This window comes from Staurois parvus, unplaced genomic scaffold (assembly GCF_062004578.1).
Source record: "Staurois parvus isolate SC_StPar_1 unplaced genomic scaffold, SC_StPar_1.0 ptg000006l, whole genome shotgun sequence".
NCBI lineage: Eukaryota > Metazoa > Chordata > Amphibia > Anura > Ranidae > Staurois > Staurois parvus.
In genome coordinates, this window is record NW_028317802.1 from 14,497,853 (window position 1) to 14,519,152 (window position 21,300).

General features: G+C 42.7%; 1 protein-coding gene across 1 annotated transcript in view; it reads right to left on the bottom strand.

Annotated features, from left to right (window-relative positions):
• Window positions 1-21,300, bottom strand: part of ATP10B (ATPase phospholipid transporting 10B (putative)) — a 286,968-nt gene that overhangs the window by 201,015 nt on the left and 64,653 nt on the right. Inside the window, exon 2 of the mRNA XM_089662837.1 lies at window positions 3,814-4,091. Within this exon, the coding sequence (XP_089518963.1) occupies window positions 3,814-4,076 (263 nt within the window). The 5' untranslated portion in view covers window positions 4,077-4,091. The remainder of the gene's footprint in view (window positions 1-3,813; window positions 4,092-21,300) is intronic.

Here is a 21,300-nt window from a genome sequence, read left to right on the forward strand (position 1 = left end):
ACTGATATGTGGCATTGATGTGGCACTGATGGGCACTGGAAGGTGGCATGGATGAGCACTGACAGCTGGCACTGATGGACACTGACAGGTGGTACTTCTGGGGCTACACTGATCATCAGGGCACACTGATCATCAGTACCCTGATGATCAGTGTACATGTCCCCTCTGAGGAATGCCGATTACCGGCTCTACTCTCCTCTCTAGCTGTCAGCGTGACAGCTCGTGAGGAGAGAAATGCCGATAACCGGCATTTCCCTATTTACATGCGATCAGCTGTGATTGGACACAGCTGATCACATGATCGAGCCAAAATCTTCATCTCTTTCCGTTGATCGGTGATCCTTCGGACACAGCGCACCACCGATCGCCGCGCTGCGCGCCCCCGGAGCCACGCATGCACGGTTAGAATGGGAGGACGTCATATGATGTCCTCCCAGAACAAGAGAACCGCCTTGTGCCCATTATTACCTTATATGGCAGGTGGGAGGCGGTTAAAGTGGCTGTAAAGGCTATTTTTTCTTTAAAATAAAAAATAATTTATCCTTCCCTGCTCTGTGTAACAATAATGCGCAATTGGGCCCTTACCCCTTTTTTGTTGTCCCCAGCCAGTGCTGTCCTCTCCTCCTCCCCCTTTCTTTCAAGTGCCTCCATAGCAAGCTGTGTGCTATGGGGGCACCCGTGCATTCGTAGGCACACAGCGTGGCTCTGCCATGCATCTTGCTATATTTTCATAGGATTTGTCTGACAGCAATAGGAGCCTATGGTACCTAAGTAGCCTATGTAGCCTCTAAGAGCAGGAAGAAGGGAAAGAACTGCTGCAGACAAGATCAAGCTGGATCAATAGAGGACTCAGGTAAGTGTGTAGAACCACTTTAAACAATCATAGTCCAGACTGGAAAAAATGTGGAGCCCTCTATTCAACTGTTTTTAACTATGTATTGATCAGGCTTGTATGGTAGGTGGAATTGTGGACCATTCCTCCTCACAAAACTATTTTAGTTCATTGATATTTCTGGAATTTTTTTTACAGTAACAGCTTTTAAAGCCATTGTGAACCTCAGCGGGATTTAAATTTATTCTAAAATATACAGGTATCACTCCTATCCCTGTGTTTCAGGTCAAAGTCTTTTTCATCCCCCAACTTCTATTACACGTCAACTTTATATTGACAACTGTCTTGATATTATATACTATGTAAAATATAATGATGCATATTTGAATTCTTTGTTCCCTGTATGATAACATACTGTCTAAGTGCTGAGGCAGCAAAGTGGCCCAAAACCATGTTACTGAATGTGCCACACTTCACAGCTGGGATGAGGTCTTGGCATTACAGTACAATGCATTTCTGGTAGAGTTTATCTTGTCGCCCAAAGAACACTGTCTTAGATACACTGTGGATCATCCAGGAGGTGTTTTGCGAGCTTAAAAAATTTAGCAGTTTTATTCAAAGCAATGGTTTTCCCTGTGATATTTTAAAGTCTTCTATAATTCAGTGTGTTATAATGGATAAGCGAACTGAGACTTTGGAAATATGTCTGTGAAAGTTCTTATTTATTCAGGTCATAGTACAGCTGTTAATGTTTAGTCACATTCAACTTGACTTGTTCTGCCTTGGATTATAATCTAATATCTGAAAAATGGTTTCCCCTGTTTGCACTACTACAACAGTAATTGACATTTAACATGGTTAGCTTTTTCTAGTCTACAGGACAGTCAACAACTGCACATGGTTCACTAGCACCATTTTATATTTATATATGTATATACCTTTTCAAATTGGCCACAGGTGTAGGTAAAACAAAACAAAAAAAAAACCCAGAATTTTAATCTCTAAAATATAGCATATCTGATTGGAATGTACACATTATGAATGCATGTATTATGGATATTTAATCAGATAAATATAAAATAAAAAATATAAATGAATTTTAAAAAGTTTAGAAGAAAAAAAAAAAAAACAAAACAGTAGACCCCAAACCATTACAGTTTACTTTTGAATTGGTCAATAATTTCAGGCAAACTGCTATACAAGTGGGTTATACAGAGCAGGCACAGCTTCCCCTATATCTCATCATACATGCTGGCCTTTAAAGTGCAATTCAACAAGTGAAGATCTGCTATGCTATAATGAACATCTAGAGCAGGGGCACTGAATCAGAAATCATGGAGGTTCTATCAGTAAAATTTTCTTCCAGCAGAGGTCTGAATCCTGAGGTCTCAGATCCTTCCCGTCACAGCCTCTTCATTTTATGTCACAATCCCATTCTTACACAAGTGTCCTCAGTCCCCTGCACATCATAGTCCCCCACTTCACATCAGTTTTCCCTTTACATTACGGTCCACTGGCCCTTTCACATCTCTTTTATATCACCCCCTTCACAGCACTGCCCCCCCTTTACATCACCCCTCCACAGCACTGCCCCCTTTACATCATCCCTCCACAACACTGCCCCCCCTTTACATCACCCTTCCACAGCACTGACCCCCCTTTACATCATCCCCTCACAGCACTTGCCCCCCTGTACATCACATCACCCCCTCAGGTCACTGCACCCCTTTACATCACCCCTCCACAGCACTTGTCCCCCTTTACATGACATCACCCCCTCACAGCACTGCCCCCCTTTACATCACTTCCCCACATACAGCATTACCTCCCTTCACATCACATTTCCCCCCCTCACACACACACAGCACTGCCTCTCCAGATCTCCCCCTCCCACCAAATCGCCCTTCTTTATGCACCCCCACAGCACTGCCCCCTTTACATCTCCCCCCACAGCACTGCCCCCTTTACATCACCCCCCCCACACAGCACTGTTCCCCTTTCACATCACCACATAACCCTCCCCCCACCACAATAATGTGTTCTTCCCCTTCCACATCTGCCCCCCTTCAAATCATCTCCACCACACACACAGTACTGCTCCCTTCACCTCACCCGCTGTTCCCCCAACATTCACAGCCATGTCCTCTATTCCATGTTCTCCTACCTTACTCAGAGTTGGAGGCATAGCAGCACTGGATGGAGAACAGGAGTGTGAGCTGCCTGGGTTAACTTTTCATATCAGCAAGGGGGTGATTGGTTGCTAGGACCACCCACCTGGTAGGTAATCGGGAAAGTTAACTCATGCAGCTCCCGCTCCCACCCTTCATCCAGTGAAGCTGTGCCTCCTGATCTCCATTAATTGCCATGGAGGCCAGGGGAAAAGAAGGCCTCTAAATGGCACAACCGCAGGACCAGATGGGACAGTGGCCCAGTCCGGATCCGAACTGTGGTCCGCCGTTTAGTGATGCCTGATCTAGAAATAATAATTGTTCCTAGACAGTACCCTAAAAAAAAATTACCTTTTTGTCTGGTATTCCTTCTGAAAAATATTAGTGCATTTCCTGGTATGGGAGGGTGCCAAGGCACTCCTGTGCCTACAGCCCCATAGTTGTATATCTGCAGTATGACATCCAAATTACTGCTGACTCTGACTGCTTGGATAGGAGCTTTGAAGTGAGATTTTATGATGTCACTACTGTGCTGTTTACGGTTCTCCTTGATGGAGTTGCTGACACAAGGAAACAAAGTCCTGCCTCTACCAAGATGGCCACCCCACACAGTGCAGAACAAGACAAGGTATGCCAGTAATGGGGAAAAGATCAGCTGCAGGGATACCACATGCAATACCGGTGACTAGTCCTTTGACCTCTGCTTGCCTTTTTTGGGTACAGATTTTTACAGAGTTAACATCCTAACTGCAGACACAACAATATCTCAGATGTCCCACCCCTCTACCCTATGTACTCTTTTTCATTTCTTACCTGTAAAACTGCTCAAATAAATTTTTTGGCAGAAAAGTTAAAATGGTGTATTTTGTTGTTCGGATATTGTTTCCAGTATAAAATCTGGAAACTCTTTTGCGATCACTTTCCCATTTCTTATTATTGGCAAAGACTACTCGCTGCCTATTTAGATTATATGTTGGTATCTTCTTCCTGGATGTCAGAAGAGGTGTTCTCTCTGAGGGACATGTTGAGGAATCATTTTGCAAAGTGTGCCTCCACCGATAGAAACTTGAATCCATGGATAAAGCACCGACCTGTAGAAGAAAGAACAAAAAAGTCAGTGTTTACATTTTTGACATAAGATTTTAACCAGTGAATACAATGTAACTGACTGCACTTCCTATTTGCTGGTAGATAAGTTGCATACAGTAATGATAACATTCAATGCATCAATGCAAATGAAACACAATTTATGTGTGGCAGTGGACTGGTGGACCACAACAAGACAATGTTGGATTGCCTGGGCACAGAGGGGATTAAAAAAATAGGTGTGTGCGTGTGTGTGTGTTCCTCTTTAACTTTCTGCAGTATAGAATAAACTCTTTCAAATTCATGAAAAATTGGAAGCTTCTTGGAAATGAAGGATCTGAATGTTATACATCTCAATGGGATAGCAAGAGCTGTGTATAGTCAGGATCCTGTCCTGATACCTGCCATTGTTTAAGAAGATGTTGGAATAGATAAAGTCAGTATGGCATATTGTAATAGTGTGTACTACTATAATAACTGATTCACACATGTACTGTGCAAATTGAAGCTCAGGTTTCACAGCTAATTGACACAGTAGTTGTTCAGCGGGTCATGTTAGGTTTACATCAGATTCAGAACAGGATTTGGTCAGGATTTTATCCTGTTCACACGTGTTGTTTAGAAACGGTTCCCATAGAAGTCAATGAGCCTGTAATCCGCACCTGAACCTGACGGCACTGCTCAAAAATCATACAAGACTCTTTTTCAAACCGCACTGCCAGCGCACCGGACATATGTGAACATGCACCATAGGAAGCAATCTGTACAGCCATCAGAAGCTCCAGGGTTTCTTCAGCAACTGATGAAAGATTTAATACCCCCACTTTATGATCTTGAGCTGTGCATCAACAGAGCACACAGGGGGCTTAATTCACTAAACAATGTCGCATGATATAATTGGATCATGTGACACATTTTTTTGTAATTATCTCATGCGATATTCAAAATGTCCATTCACAGTCAGTTTATGTGGCATTTACCGCACAAGTAAAAAATGCATGGTAAATACCTCATAAACGGACTCTAAAGTCAAGTCACAAAGCTAAAAAAATTAATTTGTTGAATAAGTCCTGGGATAGCTATGCATTATTCAAGGACTTAAATAGCACTGCTAATTAATGAGCCAACATCTGCCAGCATCTTTAACAGCCAGCATGGTTGTTAAGGACTGGGTGGCCGCCGCGTCCTTAACTTGTTGCCGACCGCAGATAGCCGAATGACGGCTGCACTGCAGCCGGCAAGTTCTGAGTGGACGTCATATGACGTCCTCCCACAACGCGCTCTCCTGCGCGCCCCAGGGGGCGCGCACCCGGCGATCTCCGTGATCGCTGTGTCCTACGGACACAGCTGATCACGTGATGTGGTAAAAGGCCAATCACAGCGGCCTTTTACCACCTGATCAGCGGTGTCCAATGACACGCTGATCAGAGGGAAATGCAAGTGCCGGTTCTCGGCTGCACTTTCCTCACGCTGTCAGATCGTGAGGAAAGTACTGCCGAGAACCGGCAGTTGTCAGAGTGGGGATCGGCACCGATCATCAGGGCACTGATGATCAGTGCCCTGATGATCGGTGCCCAGCAGTGCCACCCGCAAGTTCCGCCCACCTGTGCCCAGCAGTGCACCCACCTGTGCCCAGCAGTGCACCCACCTGTGCCACTCTGCAGTGTCACACACCTGTGCCCAGAAGTGCCACCTACCTGTGCCCAGAAGTGCCACCCACCTGTGCCCACCCACCAGTGCTGCCCACCAGTGCCACCCACCAGTGCAGCCCAGCAGTGCTGCCAGTCAGTGCCACCAGTCAGTGCCCAGCGGTTGTGCCAGTCAGTGCCGCCAATCAGTGCCCAGCAGTGATGCCAGTCAGTGCCGTCTATCAGTACCCATCATCAGTGTCACCTATCAGTGCCGCCTATCAGTGCTGCATATTAGTTCCGCCTATCCGAGACACCTCATTAGTGTTGTCTATCAGTGCCGCCTATCCGTGCCACCTCATTAGTACTGCCTATCAGTGCCCTTTAGTGCTGCCTATCAGTGCCCATCAGTGCTGCCTATCAGTGCCCATCAGTGCTGCCTCATCAACGCACATCAGTGAAGGAGAAAAATTACCTGTTTGAAAAATTTTACAATAGAAACAAAGAAACTTTTTTTTTTTCAAACTTTTTTGCAATTTTTTATTTATAGCGCAAAAAGTAAAGCGCCCAGTGGCGATTAAATACCACCAAAAGAAAGCTCTATTTGTGAGGAAAAAATGATCAAAATTTCATATGGGTACAATGTTGCATGACCGCGCAATTGTCAAAGTGCGGCAGCGCTGAAAGCTGAAAATTGGCCTGGTAAATAAGGGGGTATATGTGCCTGGCTAACAACCGATAAGTCATCAGCTCTCAGACGGGCAACCAGGTGGCCCTGCCCTTTAGTTATTTAAGAACAGTCAGGCAGCGTAGGTATCAGATGGTGGGAGCCTTCATCAGGAGCTTAGCCACTTTTTTTTTTTTCAAGTCATCGGGCGTTGACGATGGATCTACACCAGGGGACATTTTTTAAAAATGTTTTTTTTTTTTTAATAAAGAGCTTGTCAAAAACTGCCTTCTGTGTTATTTACACTACACTTTTTTTGTGAATAAGTATGGGTACCAAGTGCCCCATACCCATTCACATGTGGGGGCAGGATCTAGGGCTCCCCTCCCACCTGCAGACCCCCTTGACCACCGGCCAGGGTTTTGGTCAAGGGGCCCTTGTCCCCATCAACATAGGGACAAGGTGCTTTGGGGGGGGCAGAGTCCCCCTCTACCCCAAATCAACCACCATGTTGAGGGCATGTGAACTGGTATGGTTCAGGAGGAAAGTGGCGCTTGCTCGTCCTCCCCTTTCCTGGCCTGCTGGGCTGCATGCTTGGATGAGGGTCTGTAATGGATTTTGGGGGGACCCCGCACCTATTTTTATTTTGGTGGGGGGTGTTCCCCTCAAAATCCATATCAGACCCAAAGGGGGGACTTCACATGTTTTTTTTCCTTAATTTTTAATTACATTTTTATACATTCAGCTGTCAGTGGGGAACCCGATGACTCATTACCACATGTTTTCACTGCTAAAATACAGCATGACTTCATAAAATAACTCATGTGGTATTTTAGTCACTATTTTTAGTGAATGCCAGCAAACTTTTTGTGCAGTATCTTACCACATCCTTTGATAAGGTACCGTTTGTGAATTGTCCCCAGGATCCCTAAAGCAAATGTTCTGCTGGACACTGCTCCCAGAGATGTCCTAGCTTGTATACATTTTTTTCACGTTAAGGAACGTCTCATGTCAACAGCTAAGCAAAACCCAGTTTTAGCTGATAAATTTGCAGGAATATCTATTTTTGCAGACATATCCCAGACCACAGCCATGAATAGAAAAAAGCTTGCGCCTCTCAACAAGATTTTAGGAAAAAACTAAATTATCTGTCAATGGGGTTTCCCCACATAGCTTCTGGTGACCTGGAAAGGGAAACAATTTTCAACTGATAGTTTGGATAAAGGCCTCTCTTTATTCAAAGATGGGAACCTCGGCACTGCTGCTTCTTCATCCCTTTCCCCACATACTCTGACGTGAATGGAGTCTGAATGGAGTTAACTGCACCATTACTGTTTACTATAACCCAGTATTGTTCTCTGTGGCTACTGAACGTCTTGAGCTTTATGATTTGTTTTCTCCTGTAGAGAAATTGTATTCTCTAGAACACCAGCCGACTTCAGATTCTCTTTCCCAGTTTCAACAAACAAAGATCTTCATCTCTGCTAAATCTTCTTCTTGAAATCGAGCTAGAACTGGCTGCAGATACCGCCGTTAAAATTGATTCCTGCTGTGATGCAAGGGAAGTATCAAAACTCTGAGGTTGAGTATTGATTAGGCCTTTAGTAGAGCAAACGTTCTCAGATTTAGCCTTGGCTTCCTTTCGCCTGGTTTCCACGAAAGCTACAGATGAGAGTATTTCCCTGTGGGGTATTCAGAGTAGGATGCAAAATATAGAGTAAGCATATCCGAAAAGCAGTAAACAGCAACCAGAGCATAGACTGTCCTCTTACAAATCCCTGTGATGAAAGGGTGGGAGGAAACACATAAGCACATTATAAAAGTTCTAGGCTAGTGGTCTCCAAAAACTGTGGCAAGGGGGCCAAATACATCCCCTTGATTTCCCTTATCTGGCCCTTGAGGCACTGTTCCTACCACTGACACCAACAACAGGGCAATAATTTCTGCACTGACATCAACTATTCCTCCCACTGACTTCAAAGATGAGGCACTATTTTTTCCACTGACACCAATGATGGGGCACTATTCTTCCCACTGGCACCAATGATGGGGCACTATTCTTCCCACTGGCACCAATGATGGGGCACTATTCTTCCCACTGACACCAATGATGGGGTACCATTATTCCCACTGACACCAATGATGGGGTACCATTATTCCCACTGACATCAACGACTGGGCACTAATAATTCCCTACTACCAAAGATGGGACATCGTTTGCTTCCACTGGTGCTAGGATATTTTCTACAACCACTTCCAAGTGGTTGAATTTTAGCACCAAGTTTTAAAAGTTTACACTATAAAGTAAATATATTTCAAACAGCCCCTGTTTTTACCGTAACAATCAGGGTGACAGGCTGACCCAGTGTTATGTGTCCATGACACTGGACTGAAGTTCAGGCTTCACACATTTAGGTTCCACAGTGATGAACTACAGCCCTGCACCTGTATAGCACCCTGCGTATAACTACAAGTGCAAAAGGTGAGCACCTGTGCAGGATACAGTGCCCAAAGCAACATTACAGGCCACCCCATTGGTACAGCTCCAAAGGTTTTACTGAGCATGCACTAATCCAGATGCAGTGCTTCTATTTTTGATATTAGAAGGCATTGAAAGAGATGACTGAAGATCTGAAGAAAAAATAATTAAAATAATAAACTATTTAAGCCAAGGATGATTTTTCTGCAGGGGAGAACAGGTCTATTCACCTTAGGACACTAGCAAAAAAAACCCCCGAGGACTCATGGATTGGTGTAGGGTTATAGGGAAGGCACCCAGGGGACACACCCTCAAAATCCTTGCCAGTGTTCAATCACCTGAAGGTACTAGCTCATAACCTAGTGTTACTTTTCCTGTGTCCTGTACTGTACAATACAGATATTTCTGTACAATCTCCTTAAGTTTACAAAGACTAAATTATGGGAGGATACACCTAAACAATCTATTCAACTAGTACCTGATCAGGCATGCCCTGCAGTACACAGTAAATCTAAAGAAGATCATACAATAAGAATGTATATAATCTAGTCACCTTTATGCGCATTCATCACCTATCTAAATTATGATTAATTGATCAGACCTTCTATTCTGTGCTCTGTACAATAATACACAGTTTTAACATTACATACGGTTTATGGAACCTTGATGGACTTTCACCTGTCATAAAGACTTTACGGAAAAACAAATAGCATGTCATTGTGATACGCATATGTTAGTGGGTGTCAGAAGACAATTTTTTTCTCTCACTATTTCAAGTAGAACTCCTGCCACATTTATTCGAAAAACTCATACTATCATCCATTTACAAGCCAATCATTTTGTTTTGGGCTTGGAGATTAAAGCCCTGATAATTAAGCACATTGTGGATATCTGCCAAAAGTTTTGTTGTATGGCTTTTTTGCTGTGATTGTTCTATTGCTAGTAGCATAACTGTGATTGCACCTTTGATGATATAATACTTATTACCATGCTGGTGTGAATTGTATCCAAGTTGTGTGTTGTTAGGGGTTATGTTAATAGTTAACTTTAGTGGTAACTGGTTAGAAAAAAGGGTAAAAGGTAAGGCTTAGGCCCCAGTTACCTTGGGCACCAACTACAGTAACTAGTTAGAGGCATGCTGCTTTTTACAGCTCAATTATCATTTTGTTCATCAACTAATAAAGAGTTTAAATTATGAGTGTCCTGCTCTCAGGTCTTCTCTCTGAAACTGTAGATTCTACATTTGCTACATTTATTAAAATCAAAATACAATGTTTACTCTCCTTTAAATATATTAATATGGTGTAGTTCAAGGTCCTCAAAAAATATATAAATATATACTCCTGCGCCACAGAACAATCCCACCCCTAAAATTTGAAATGCTGCTGTGCACTAGTGTAAACACCAAATCATAAAAATTATATAATAAACAGCGCAAAACAGTACCCAACAAATTTCACATAATAAAGGAATAAAGTGAAAAACTCATATTTTGATTTAAAGTGTCCAAAATTAATGTGTCCAAAAAATATATATATAAAAAATATAATAAATATATATATATATATATATATATATAAAAAATAAAAAAATATATATATATAGTAATATATATAGTTCAAGGTCCTACCTAAACAAACCATTCAATTTATTTATTTATTTCAGGTACTTATATAGCGCCGTCAATTTACGCTAGGCTTTACATATATATTGTACATTCACATCAGTCCCTAACCCTCAAGGGGTGTACAATCTAAGGTCCCTAACTCACATTCATACATACGTGGGCCAATTTAGACAGGATCCAATTCACCTATCAGCATGTCTTTGGAGTGTGGGAGGAAACAGGAGTACTCAGAGGAAGGGAGAACATGCCACACAGGCACATACCCACACAGGCACAGGGAGAACATGCAAACTCCAGGCAAGTGGTGGTGTGGTTGGGATTCGAACCAACGACCCTAGTACTGCCAGGCAGAAGTGCTAACTATTTAGCCACTGTGCTAAATCAAGTCAGGTAGGTGCTGCACTAAGCAGTTATTGTTAAATAGGAAATTATGGCACTATCAATAGGTAAAATGCAAGCTTCAGTGTGAAGGGTTACCTTAACCCTTTTGTGAAAAGAGTTTTTTTTTTTAAAGCTTAAATGCCCATACTACAGTTAATGTCAGTATAAGTCAGTTAACTTGATGACAACTCTATGGCTAATTTGTTTGGTTGATAGTCTAAGAAGTAGAAAAACACAGAATTGTGTATCACAGTTCCCTCTTCCAATGTTTAATAAAGTTGTCACAGCAAGAGGCATGTGGGGGCATTTAGACTTAAAAAGGCAAAGGGGTTAAGAAAAAATGGCCATCAAATACCGAACAGTTTTTTCTGATTCAATTAATTAGCTTCTCAAGTTTGAGAATATAGCGTTACTAATAGTGTACATAACTTTCTTGAGAAGAAACTCTCCTGCCTAAAGCAATCAAATGCAGTTTTTAGAGCCAAAAACCAACATACTGTTACTCATATCACATCCTCCCTCTAACTACACTCTTTTATTGCCACTTATAAAAAATGCATTCAACAAAGGAGACCAAGTCTAGAAGTCAACTTGGTCAGTAGGCAAAAAGGCTTCTGGGTTTCAGAGCATTACGTTGCTAGTATGGGCATCTCTGTCTCACTCACCCTTGAAAAGTAGAACCTATTATTGCAGTCTAAAAATACTTTACACCTTGCCCTTAGTTTCCCTTTAAGGGGGCAATCAATTGTTTTGTTTTTTTAAACTCTTAACAGCATTTAGTAGTACGTTTAGCACTGCCAATACTTACACAAATGCTTAAATGGAAGTGAAGGAAAGGTGGGGGTGGGGGTCTCAGTTTAGCATCAAGAAAAAAAGGAAAGTGAGGTTGTTTAAGGATGGCCCATCAATATCAAAATTACACTGAATTCATAAAACTATGTATATTTTATTACAAAGTCATATAAAAATTCATATAAATCACAAATCCAGAATGATACCATCTATAGATATTTTTTAGTTATAGAAGTAGCAAATGGCAAATGTCATCTATCCAAAAAGTCAACATGTTTCAGTTGTCCCTTCTTCAGGACTTCACATTTTGAAATGACAGATGCCTAGTTACATGTAATTTCAATACCTAACAACAACATACAACTGGGGAGATGGTCATGAACCCCGAGGCTATGGGGAGACAAATAAGGACAGCAAATAGAGAACACCCTCCAGGTTATCCAACACTCAGTCACATGAGTCCACAGAGGTAGCAGCATGCGTAGTATCACGCAAAATAAGTAGAACTTATATTCAGCATATGCAAAAACCGCAATCACAGGGTGTGGTGCATTTATCTCATCAACATTTTGCATCCTATATCCATATTGAGGAGTAGTAGGGAAAAAATACATAGAGTCAAACTATCAACCCACACATTACATGCACCCCTTTAAGGACTTTAGACCAGGCATTTCAACTGAGCAAAAGTTGTTGGAGGTAACACAAAAACCGTTTCCTAAGACATCTTCAGCATATATTCCTGTACAAAGCTTTCCGGGTGCCCTTTGAGGTAGTCATACCTGAGTTTGAAAAGACATGTTGAAACAAACAGGAACGTCTTCAGAAAGAAAGCTAATGATTCCCAGGACCTCGGTGGAATTGCGGTTGCAGAGGAGTCTCATATCCAGAGGAGGGATTCTTTTCCCACGCTGTCTGTCTGGTCCATCTAAAGGGGGCTCCCTGCAGATTCTTGGTTAATATCTCCTCCTCCCATGCTCATCTCCAGGACTTCTCCAGAGCTTCCCCCATCCTCTGGAACTCTCTACCCCAATTTATCAGACTATTGCCTACTCTGCTCACTTTTAGGCAATCTCTGAAAACCTATCTCTTCAGGGAATCCTATCCTGCCCTCCTAATAATGGAATCTACTACTCTTCCTACCAGTTCATCCCCCTTAGTTACTACCTTTTGTACCACTAGCCCCTCCATCCTAGATTGTAAGCTCCGAGGAGCCCCTCCCCACCACTAGTCCCTCCTATCCCTCTTGTATTGAACTGTATTGTTGCTGTATTGTCTCCCGCTATATTGTAAAGCGCTGAGCAAACTGTTGGCACTATATAAGTCATGTATAATAATAATATACCATTCAACACATTGCACTTTAATTATGTGCATCTGGTGAGTGCTCATTTTTACAAATCTCTCACACGGATAAAGTCACATGGAATAATCTGATACCACCTGTGCAATAGGATCAGTTTGCAACACTGTATTCTGACCGAAGTATGTCAGACCTTCACCACCTTATGAACACTTTTTGCTTTAAGACTTTCACAGCTGCACTTATTTCATTGCACCAATCATAGCGCTTCATCCACTTATATTTGCTATCACTAATATCTATTATTGATTTATTATCATCATCATTAATAATTAATAATTATTATTATTTATCATTTATATTATTCTGGTCCTACAATGTGTAATTTTTTAGCGCTGCACTGTTTTCTGTTTGTATTATATATAAGGTCTAGGGCATTTGCGGCTGATCTAATTGGATCCCTGAGTGCCCGCTGTTCCTTTGTCTGTTTTCTATCCTGAGTTTAGCAGCAAAGTCCATATGAGTAATCCATAGCAAGGCAAGAGTCCATATGAGCAGTAAATCAACAAAGGCCATAGTTATTCCACAAGATTCCAGCATAAGTCCATGTAGATCCATACCCCTTGGAACCCTGACTGAGCTCCCACAAGGGAGCAAACTGGTAGATTAACGGCTACATCTTGACAGTATATCAGTACCTCCCTCTTGGGGCACTAATGAGCCCATATTTATATGGTATGACCTGCAAGGGGCGATGACTTTCTGAAAAAAAATCAGGAAAACCTGACTAGCAGTGTTAACCCTTCCTTCTCAAATCCACCATCTTAGCAGGTCAACCTAAGAACAGATTATATACTCACAAAAATAAACAAAGATAAAACAAACGTCCCCTGGCAGTCTAGTAGTGTGTTGTGCTGTTGAAAGTCCTAATCACTGAATTGCAGAATGCCTAAAGAGAATTTACTAAGACACCAGCAGCCGTGCATGGCATCCTCTATATATACTGAGACTCAGGGGAGAGAAAATAGATGGAGGGGGTGCATAATTAAGGGCAGTAGCATATCGAAAAAGGGTTACATAGTGAGTTATGTGTAGAGGATGTAGGGCTAACCTGATTGGAGGCTGGGTAGTCATTTCAGAAAGTTTCCCCACTCAACTGACCTTGACTTGCAGTTCATTGTATGTCTGGGGTAGCTTGGGAGGTATTCATATACGAATACCATAAATAACTATGTACAGTTTATAGATTTTTTTTCACAGCAGGTCAGTGAGTAAGGGGGTCTTTGGGTAATCAGCTAACACTTGAAATGTTGGAAAACTGTGCAGCCCATCTGGGACATGGCCCTTCCAGGAGCTTGGTCCGCTGGGTAAAAAAGTCAGTGCGTGAGTTTGGAACGTCTTGAGCCGGTTGGAGCATAGGCAACTCTAGTTACAAAAATGGTGTCTTTAAAAATACCAAAAGACCCCCTCCTGGTTACACTGTCAACAATTTTTTTCAATTGTTTATATTAACGTAATGTGCGAATTATGTTAATTTTTGTAAATAAAATGGTTGCTGTGACCATAAGAGCCATATCTTTCAGTCTGTGTTGTGTTTTGACTAGACGCTTATGACAGTGGGCAGCATTTAGAAATCAGTACATAAATTAGTACAGACGATTTTAAGACGAACAATGTGCACAGGGAGAACAGAAATATGTTCATAAGAGGAGTATTGAAGCTGCGAGGGGTGTTCAAATCAAACAGGGATTTTAGAGTTTATACAATAAAAAAAGAAATTCCAAGGAGTGGAAACTGAATTTATTTTTTGACATACTCCCATGCTACATTTATACACTTATCCTGGTCAACTAATGCCTGGAAAGCCTTGGCATAGAACGATTTGTCAGTGCACCTAAACCATCCTAGGACATTCATTAATGATTGTGTTCACGGTTCCCATAGAAAGATTCGTCTCTTGTGCAATTTCACGACAGGTTATGCGTCGATTATCCAGGATTAGAGGTGTTCCACATGCTGAATGTTCACAGGAATGACTGCTGTGGGCTGGGAACCACCACGGTCAGGATTGTCACTAATGGACGTATGGTCATCTTTGACACATTTACAGCATTCAAATGTCTTACAGCGACTGAGCGTCTCATCTCCGTACTGCGCTTGAAGCCTTCTGTAGATATTTGCGGGTTTTATGCCTTTGTTCATCAACTTCATCACCACACGCTGTTCCGTGTATGCACTAATACTGTTGTCTGCCATCTTATCAACAGTCTCTGGAGTGGCCCACGATATGTGCACTGCCTGTCAGTAATAGGACACACTTACCACTTACGAAGTGTATGAGGGCAGATTGTGTGGCCAAGAGAGGAATGACACCCCCATACACAGATCACAGACGCAGTGCATTTGCAGTGTATTTTATACACTACTTTGGGTGCAATCTAGTGTGATTTCAGCCAATTTAAAATGAAAGGGCTGAAAATTGCATCACATTGAATCACTTGGGAACGCGGAGTGCTTTCCTGTGCAATTCTTGTGTGAACCGGCATTAAAGGTTTTTAGACATCGCAGTGTTCATTCAGCTTAGTGGAGTATCAAAATACCTACCATCTTCATTCTTGTTTATGTGGTGCAGGTAAAATAACTCCAGCGTCTTGGTGAACTGGCCACTAAGGTTTATCTAGCCCTGGGCATAGGATCAGATCTAGTACTGCACAAGAGATAATTCTTTTGCAGTTCCAGTACTTTGATTTTCTACTTGACACCATAAATGAACAACAAAAAATGCTTTTTCTTTCCTCAAATATTTACAAAATAGTGTTATTGTGAAAAAATGTCCCATCTGCGGACAGCATTATTCTCTCATGCTAAAAACCTAAAAACAAATCAATATTTTTGTTTACAATTTTTCATCCTTACTTGACAAGTTTATTGCAGGTATGTCTAAATATAGAAGCCAGCACCAAATGAATAAGTAATACATTCAGTGCTTTTGTGTGACAGTTTCTGAGCATGTGCCTTCAAGACTGTCTGAGTCATCAGAATTCTACTGCTGTTATTTCTGCCAAGTGTCTGCACCACCCTGCTACATATCTTTACGCATGCACTTAGTTATGTTGTTCACCTTCAAGATTCTTTTTTGTTCGTGATGTATCTGATATAAATGTAGTGATTACGTTTACTAGTGCAGAAAACGTCATTGCACATTGAAAACAGACGCTATGCATTTTACAGTTCCCCAACAGACTGTGGTGCTGAGGCCATGTACTTAAAGCAGAACTGAACCCACTGATTTAACAGTGGGTTCAGTTCTGCTTTAACTATTTTAGGTCCAGACACTTTCACCCCCTTCCAGTCCAGGCCAATTTTCTGCTTTTAGCACTGTCACACTTTGAATGACAATTGAGCGTCATGCAACTCTGTACCCATATACCCATATTCAATTTTTAACCTTTTTTTTTTTTTTTTTTTTTTTAGACAGATAGAGCTTTCTTTTGGTATTTAATCACCACTGGGTTTTTACTTTTTTCTATAAAATGTAAAAAAAAAAAAAATTTTGAAAAAAAAAAAATTTGCAGCTTTGTTTTTGTTATAAAATTGTGCAAATTAATATTTGTTTTTATAAATTTAGGTCAAAATGTATTCTGCTAAATTTTTGGGGTGCAAATAACCCAACGTAGTGTATATTAATTAGTCTGTGTGAATGTTATAGAGCCTACAAATTATGGGATATGTAGCACCCTCCTAGTTAGGTGCTAGGATGTGTATAGTTGGGTTAGGCATGGCTGTGTTTCTCTGCTTACCAGAGAGGCTTTCAGGTAAATTCAGTGTGGTATCCTGATTAACAGAGTGCTGTAATTGGTCAGTTAAGTCTGCTGGGAGTGGTATTTATATTTGGAGAGCACATGGGTTCAGTGTTTTTCCCGGGAGCTGATTGCACCAGCCAGGCTGGAGGCAGGCTGTCTCACCTGGCACTTGCTGCCATGTGGCCTCAGGTGGGTTGACCTGAGGGCCTGAAGTTAGAGAGAGTGACCCTCTTTCTTCAGTAAGCTGACTGAGGGGAGTTGTCTGCCAAAGCTCTGTCTGGTATTACTAAAAGGTTTTGATTGGAAGGAGACAACCATTCTGTCTTTGAACCTTGTGAGTGATGACATTTGAGGAATTGGGGACTCTGAATGCTTGCTACCTCCCTTGATGTTTGATAGTCAACGTGGGTCTAGGAAAAGGGAACACTGGCTAGTGTTCTGAAGAGCTTGTCCAAGTGTTGCTACTGCAAAGGACTCTGCTCAGCTAGGTTTCCTTTGGGCTGTCATAGTCTGTCATAACTGGCTCATACCTGAGGAGCTCAGACTTGTAACTACTACTACTACTACAAAAAGGGACTTTGCTCACTCCTAAACTACTAAAGTAAAGGGAAGTCTGCTATCTGCTTCCGCTAAGACTTCTACATTGCTCAACTAAGAGATCGGCTAGATGTCCTCAGTGTGAATAGTTCTGATTTTGGAGTATCCTACTATAATTCCCCATCCCTATTCCCAGTTCTACAATGAAACTCCAAAAACAAACATCCCCTGGACTGGTCATTGGAGACAATGAGTGGAAGTGTGTGTGTGTATTTAGTGGAAGGAATACACTGTGCCAACTGCAGGGTGACGTAAGGGGAAACCGGGACATCATACAAGCAACCCTCGTGGGGGTAGCGCTACAGATATCTGAAAATTGATCAGTTGAGACCCTAACATGCTGGATGTTGGTATGACATATGGCAGTGATCAAGACAGTGGTACGGTAATAATCAGGTATAAGGTATGGTGGTGATCAGAATGCTATTATGGCGGTGATCAGGATGCTGGTATGGCATATGGCTGATCAGAACACTGGTATGGGGTATGGCGGTAATCAGGATGCTGGCATGGCATATGGCGGTGATCAGGATGCTGGCATTGCAAATGGCGTTGATCAGGATTCTGGTATGGTAGTGATCTGGACGCCGGTATGGCAGTGATCAGGACGCCGGTATGGCAGTGATCAGGACGCCGGTATGGCAGTGATCAGGATGCCGGTATGGCAGTGATCAGGATGCCGGTATGGCAGTGATCAGGATGCCGGTATGGCAGTGATCAGGATGCCGGTATGGCAGTGATCAGGATGCCGGTATGGCAGTGATCAGGATGCTGGTATGGCAGTGATCTGGACATTGGTATGGTGTATGGTGGTGTTATTATGAGCACTGGAACAGGTGACAGAGGATGGCTGCATTTTTTATTTACATTTCACTGAGGCAGTGATCAGGGACACTAGGGCAGGCTGGTACTGCAGTCTGTAAGTGTACAAGCAGCCTGACAGGTTGCTTTACACTCACAGGCTGCAGCATTGGTTCTTTATGCACTCACAGTTAGAACAGACAGAACCGATGCTTACTTTCACTTTTAATTGTTTGTGATTGCTGTGATTGGATAAAGAAATCACATGGTACACCATGTAATTACCCAGACACAGCAGCTATGTGATCCGCTGTATCCAAGTGAAACATGGATCGCCAAGCTCCTGGCTGTACACTCTGAGTCGCACAGGAGCAGCTGATACAGGTTGACGTACAGGTATTTTAGCCCCTATCGGCACTGCTTCCCATCTACCGTTTATAGACTAGGCAAACAGGAAGCAGTTAAGTGAAAGAATTACAGTCAAGGCATGCCTTGAATGATGACTTTTACAGTCACTAGTGTGCTTAAGTTAGCTCTCAACCGAACTCTCAAGCCATGAAATGATTGGTCTCGTAGCTGATCACCAATGGCAACTGCATATCAAACAAAGGTTAAGAGAACAGCTTTCTTGTCTGTAAAGGATAGGAGGATTTAATTCTACTTTAATTATGCTGCTTTTACAGATGAACAAACTGCGTGTACTTATGCACAAAAGCCCAAAAAGACAAACCGATCCAATGGAAGGTGTGGGTGTAGCTTACAACAGAAAGGGAGGCAGTTGGTGAGATTAGAGCAAGGTTTCTCAAGCTATTTACCTGGAAGGAACCTTTGTAAACAGTTGGAAATCTTGGGAAACCCCTGAAAAGAAAATTCAGATCCACAGCTCAAGGAACATTGGTTCTGACCAGTGATCTGTAGATATAACAATTATTGTAGACCTATCATTGAATCATGGCTTCTCAACAAGGGTTCCGTGAGAAGTTGCCAGGGGTTCCTGCCACAAATCAACATTGTGGCAGATGTACAGTATATGCATCCAATGTTGTTCTAAATGCACACCAATAAGTACTTTTACTGTACATTGATAACCAAGGCTTCCTCTGTATTTTCAGCCCGTGAACTCAGAGGGTGGTGCTGGGAGGATTGGAGAGAGCAGGAAGTGAGATCCTGTGTTTGGCAGCGCTAAGTGCAGATTGCGGAGAGAGGGAGAAGAGAGTGGGAGAATGTGGATGGATCAGACTGAATAGAGCAGAAGGTGAGATTGTAACAGCTTCATGTTAAGACATTACATAAAGCTATTGTCAGGAAACTAGTGCAGTTAATGCTAACTCTTCTGCAGCTCAAGCAAATTCTTCTTCAGCTAATACTTCCCATTTACCCACCTAATCATCTTGAATATCAACTGATGTCGAGTTTTCCCCTTGTCTTAGAGAGGCAATAACTGACCTTGTGGATTCCATGCACAACTCATGACTGCAAATGCACTTGTTTAGAGCTTTTAGGTCCAAAACAGGACGAATAGCTCCGTGAACAGCTTTAAATAGACACCTTTGAATTTGTGCCTCTGAGGGACTAGAATGATGACCCCTTGGGACAGGAAATTGTCTGTAAATCTTACTGTTTCTGAGCAGATATTAGTTGGTTTCAGAGTAGAAAACAATAAGAGGGGTAAAGTCTGAAACTCTATTTTGTACACTTTTGAAATCAATGATTGAATCCAAAAGGTCTAGGATGTCTGTGACCCAGAAGTGTGCAAACTGAAACAATGCACCCCTCCCCCCCCCCCACTCTTAGAAGTGAGGGTGCCCCTTTGTTGTGGAAAATAATTTTTGGCAGACTTGGTGAAGGTAGAAGCCCCTGAAGATGGGGGTTTTGAGCCTTCCACTATGGCTCGGGGATGGACACGGTATAAGCACAGCTCCGTCCACCCGCCAGCGCTGAAGCGGCACACTACGACCCCAGGGAAAACAAACTACTCACGGCACTTCCCGGAAGGTGCCCGCAGGCCACTGGACATGCCCCGCAGGAAAAAAAGCCCGGGGCAACCAGGGAAATTAACCCACTTCTTCCCGGCCGTTCAGCCGGGAATCCAAGATGGCGGCCGCCATGCGGACATGCAGGGACATTGCAGTAACCAGGAGGAGGACTACAGATCCCAGCCTGTGGATCCCAGGCTGCAGCAACAGCTCTATCCAGGGGACCCGGGTGAGTTGTCACCCCCACTGTCACCCACGTCCTGCAGCCCAGTTAAATCAAGGCCACGACTTGATAGTGACCCTGCTGACACCTGCCAGGCCCTAAACCTTCCGCCTCAGCCACCATACCCCACCCTGCCTGACATAGACACATTTCCAGCATCTGACCAACCTCTAACTGAAATCTCCATGAAGAACATGCTAACACTACTGCGCCAAACTCTGCATAACGATATTTCTGCACCAATGACCCAAATTACCAATCTGGTGCAAAGACAGGAACGCAGGATCCGCCATATTGAAACCAACATAGCGGATATAGTGGAAGCGCACAATGATTTGATTGATGCTCATTCTGACCACACGTCAGATATCGAACAAATCAATCTAAAATTGGCCGACATAGAGGATCGATCACGCCGCAATAATATAAAATTCAGAGGGATCCCAGAAACGGTATCTAACGAAGCATTATTACAATATCTACATCACTTCCTCAAGCTGTTAATCCCAACACTCTCTGACGTAGAGGCCATAATCGATCGAGCACATCGACTACCTAAGCCTTCATTCTTGTCAGCAACCATTCCTAGGGACGTGCTCGTCCAAATACACTTCTACCATATTAAGGAGAAAATCATGTTGGCGGCTAGAAATCCACCTCCACTCCCATCCTCACATGCGACTCTGCGTCTTTATGCTGATCTATCTAAGGCCACGCTTTCCAACAGGAAAAAAATGATACCCATCACGAAAGCGCTTAGAAACCACAATATGGCCTATCAATGGGGATTCCCCACTAAATTAATCGTACGTCACCAAGGCAGAATCTATACTATTAAAAACCTAGAGGCCGGTTTGGACTTCCTTAAGGCCTGGAGCATTTTACCTGCTGATCCACAGAAGAACAACCCTGGTTCCGTTCAAAACATGGAAGCAAC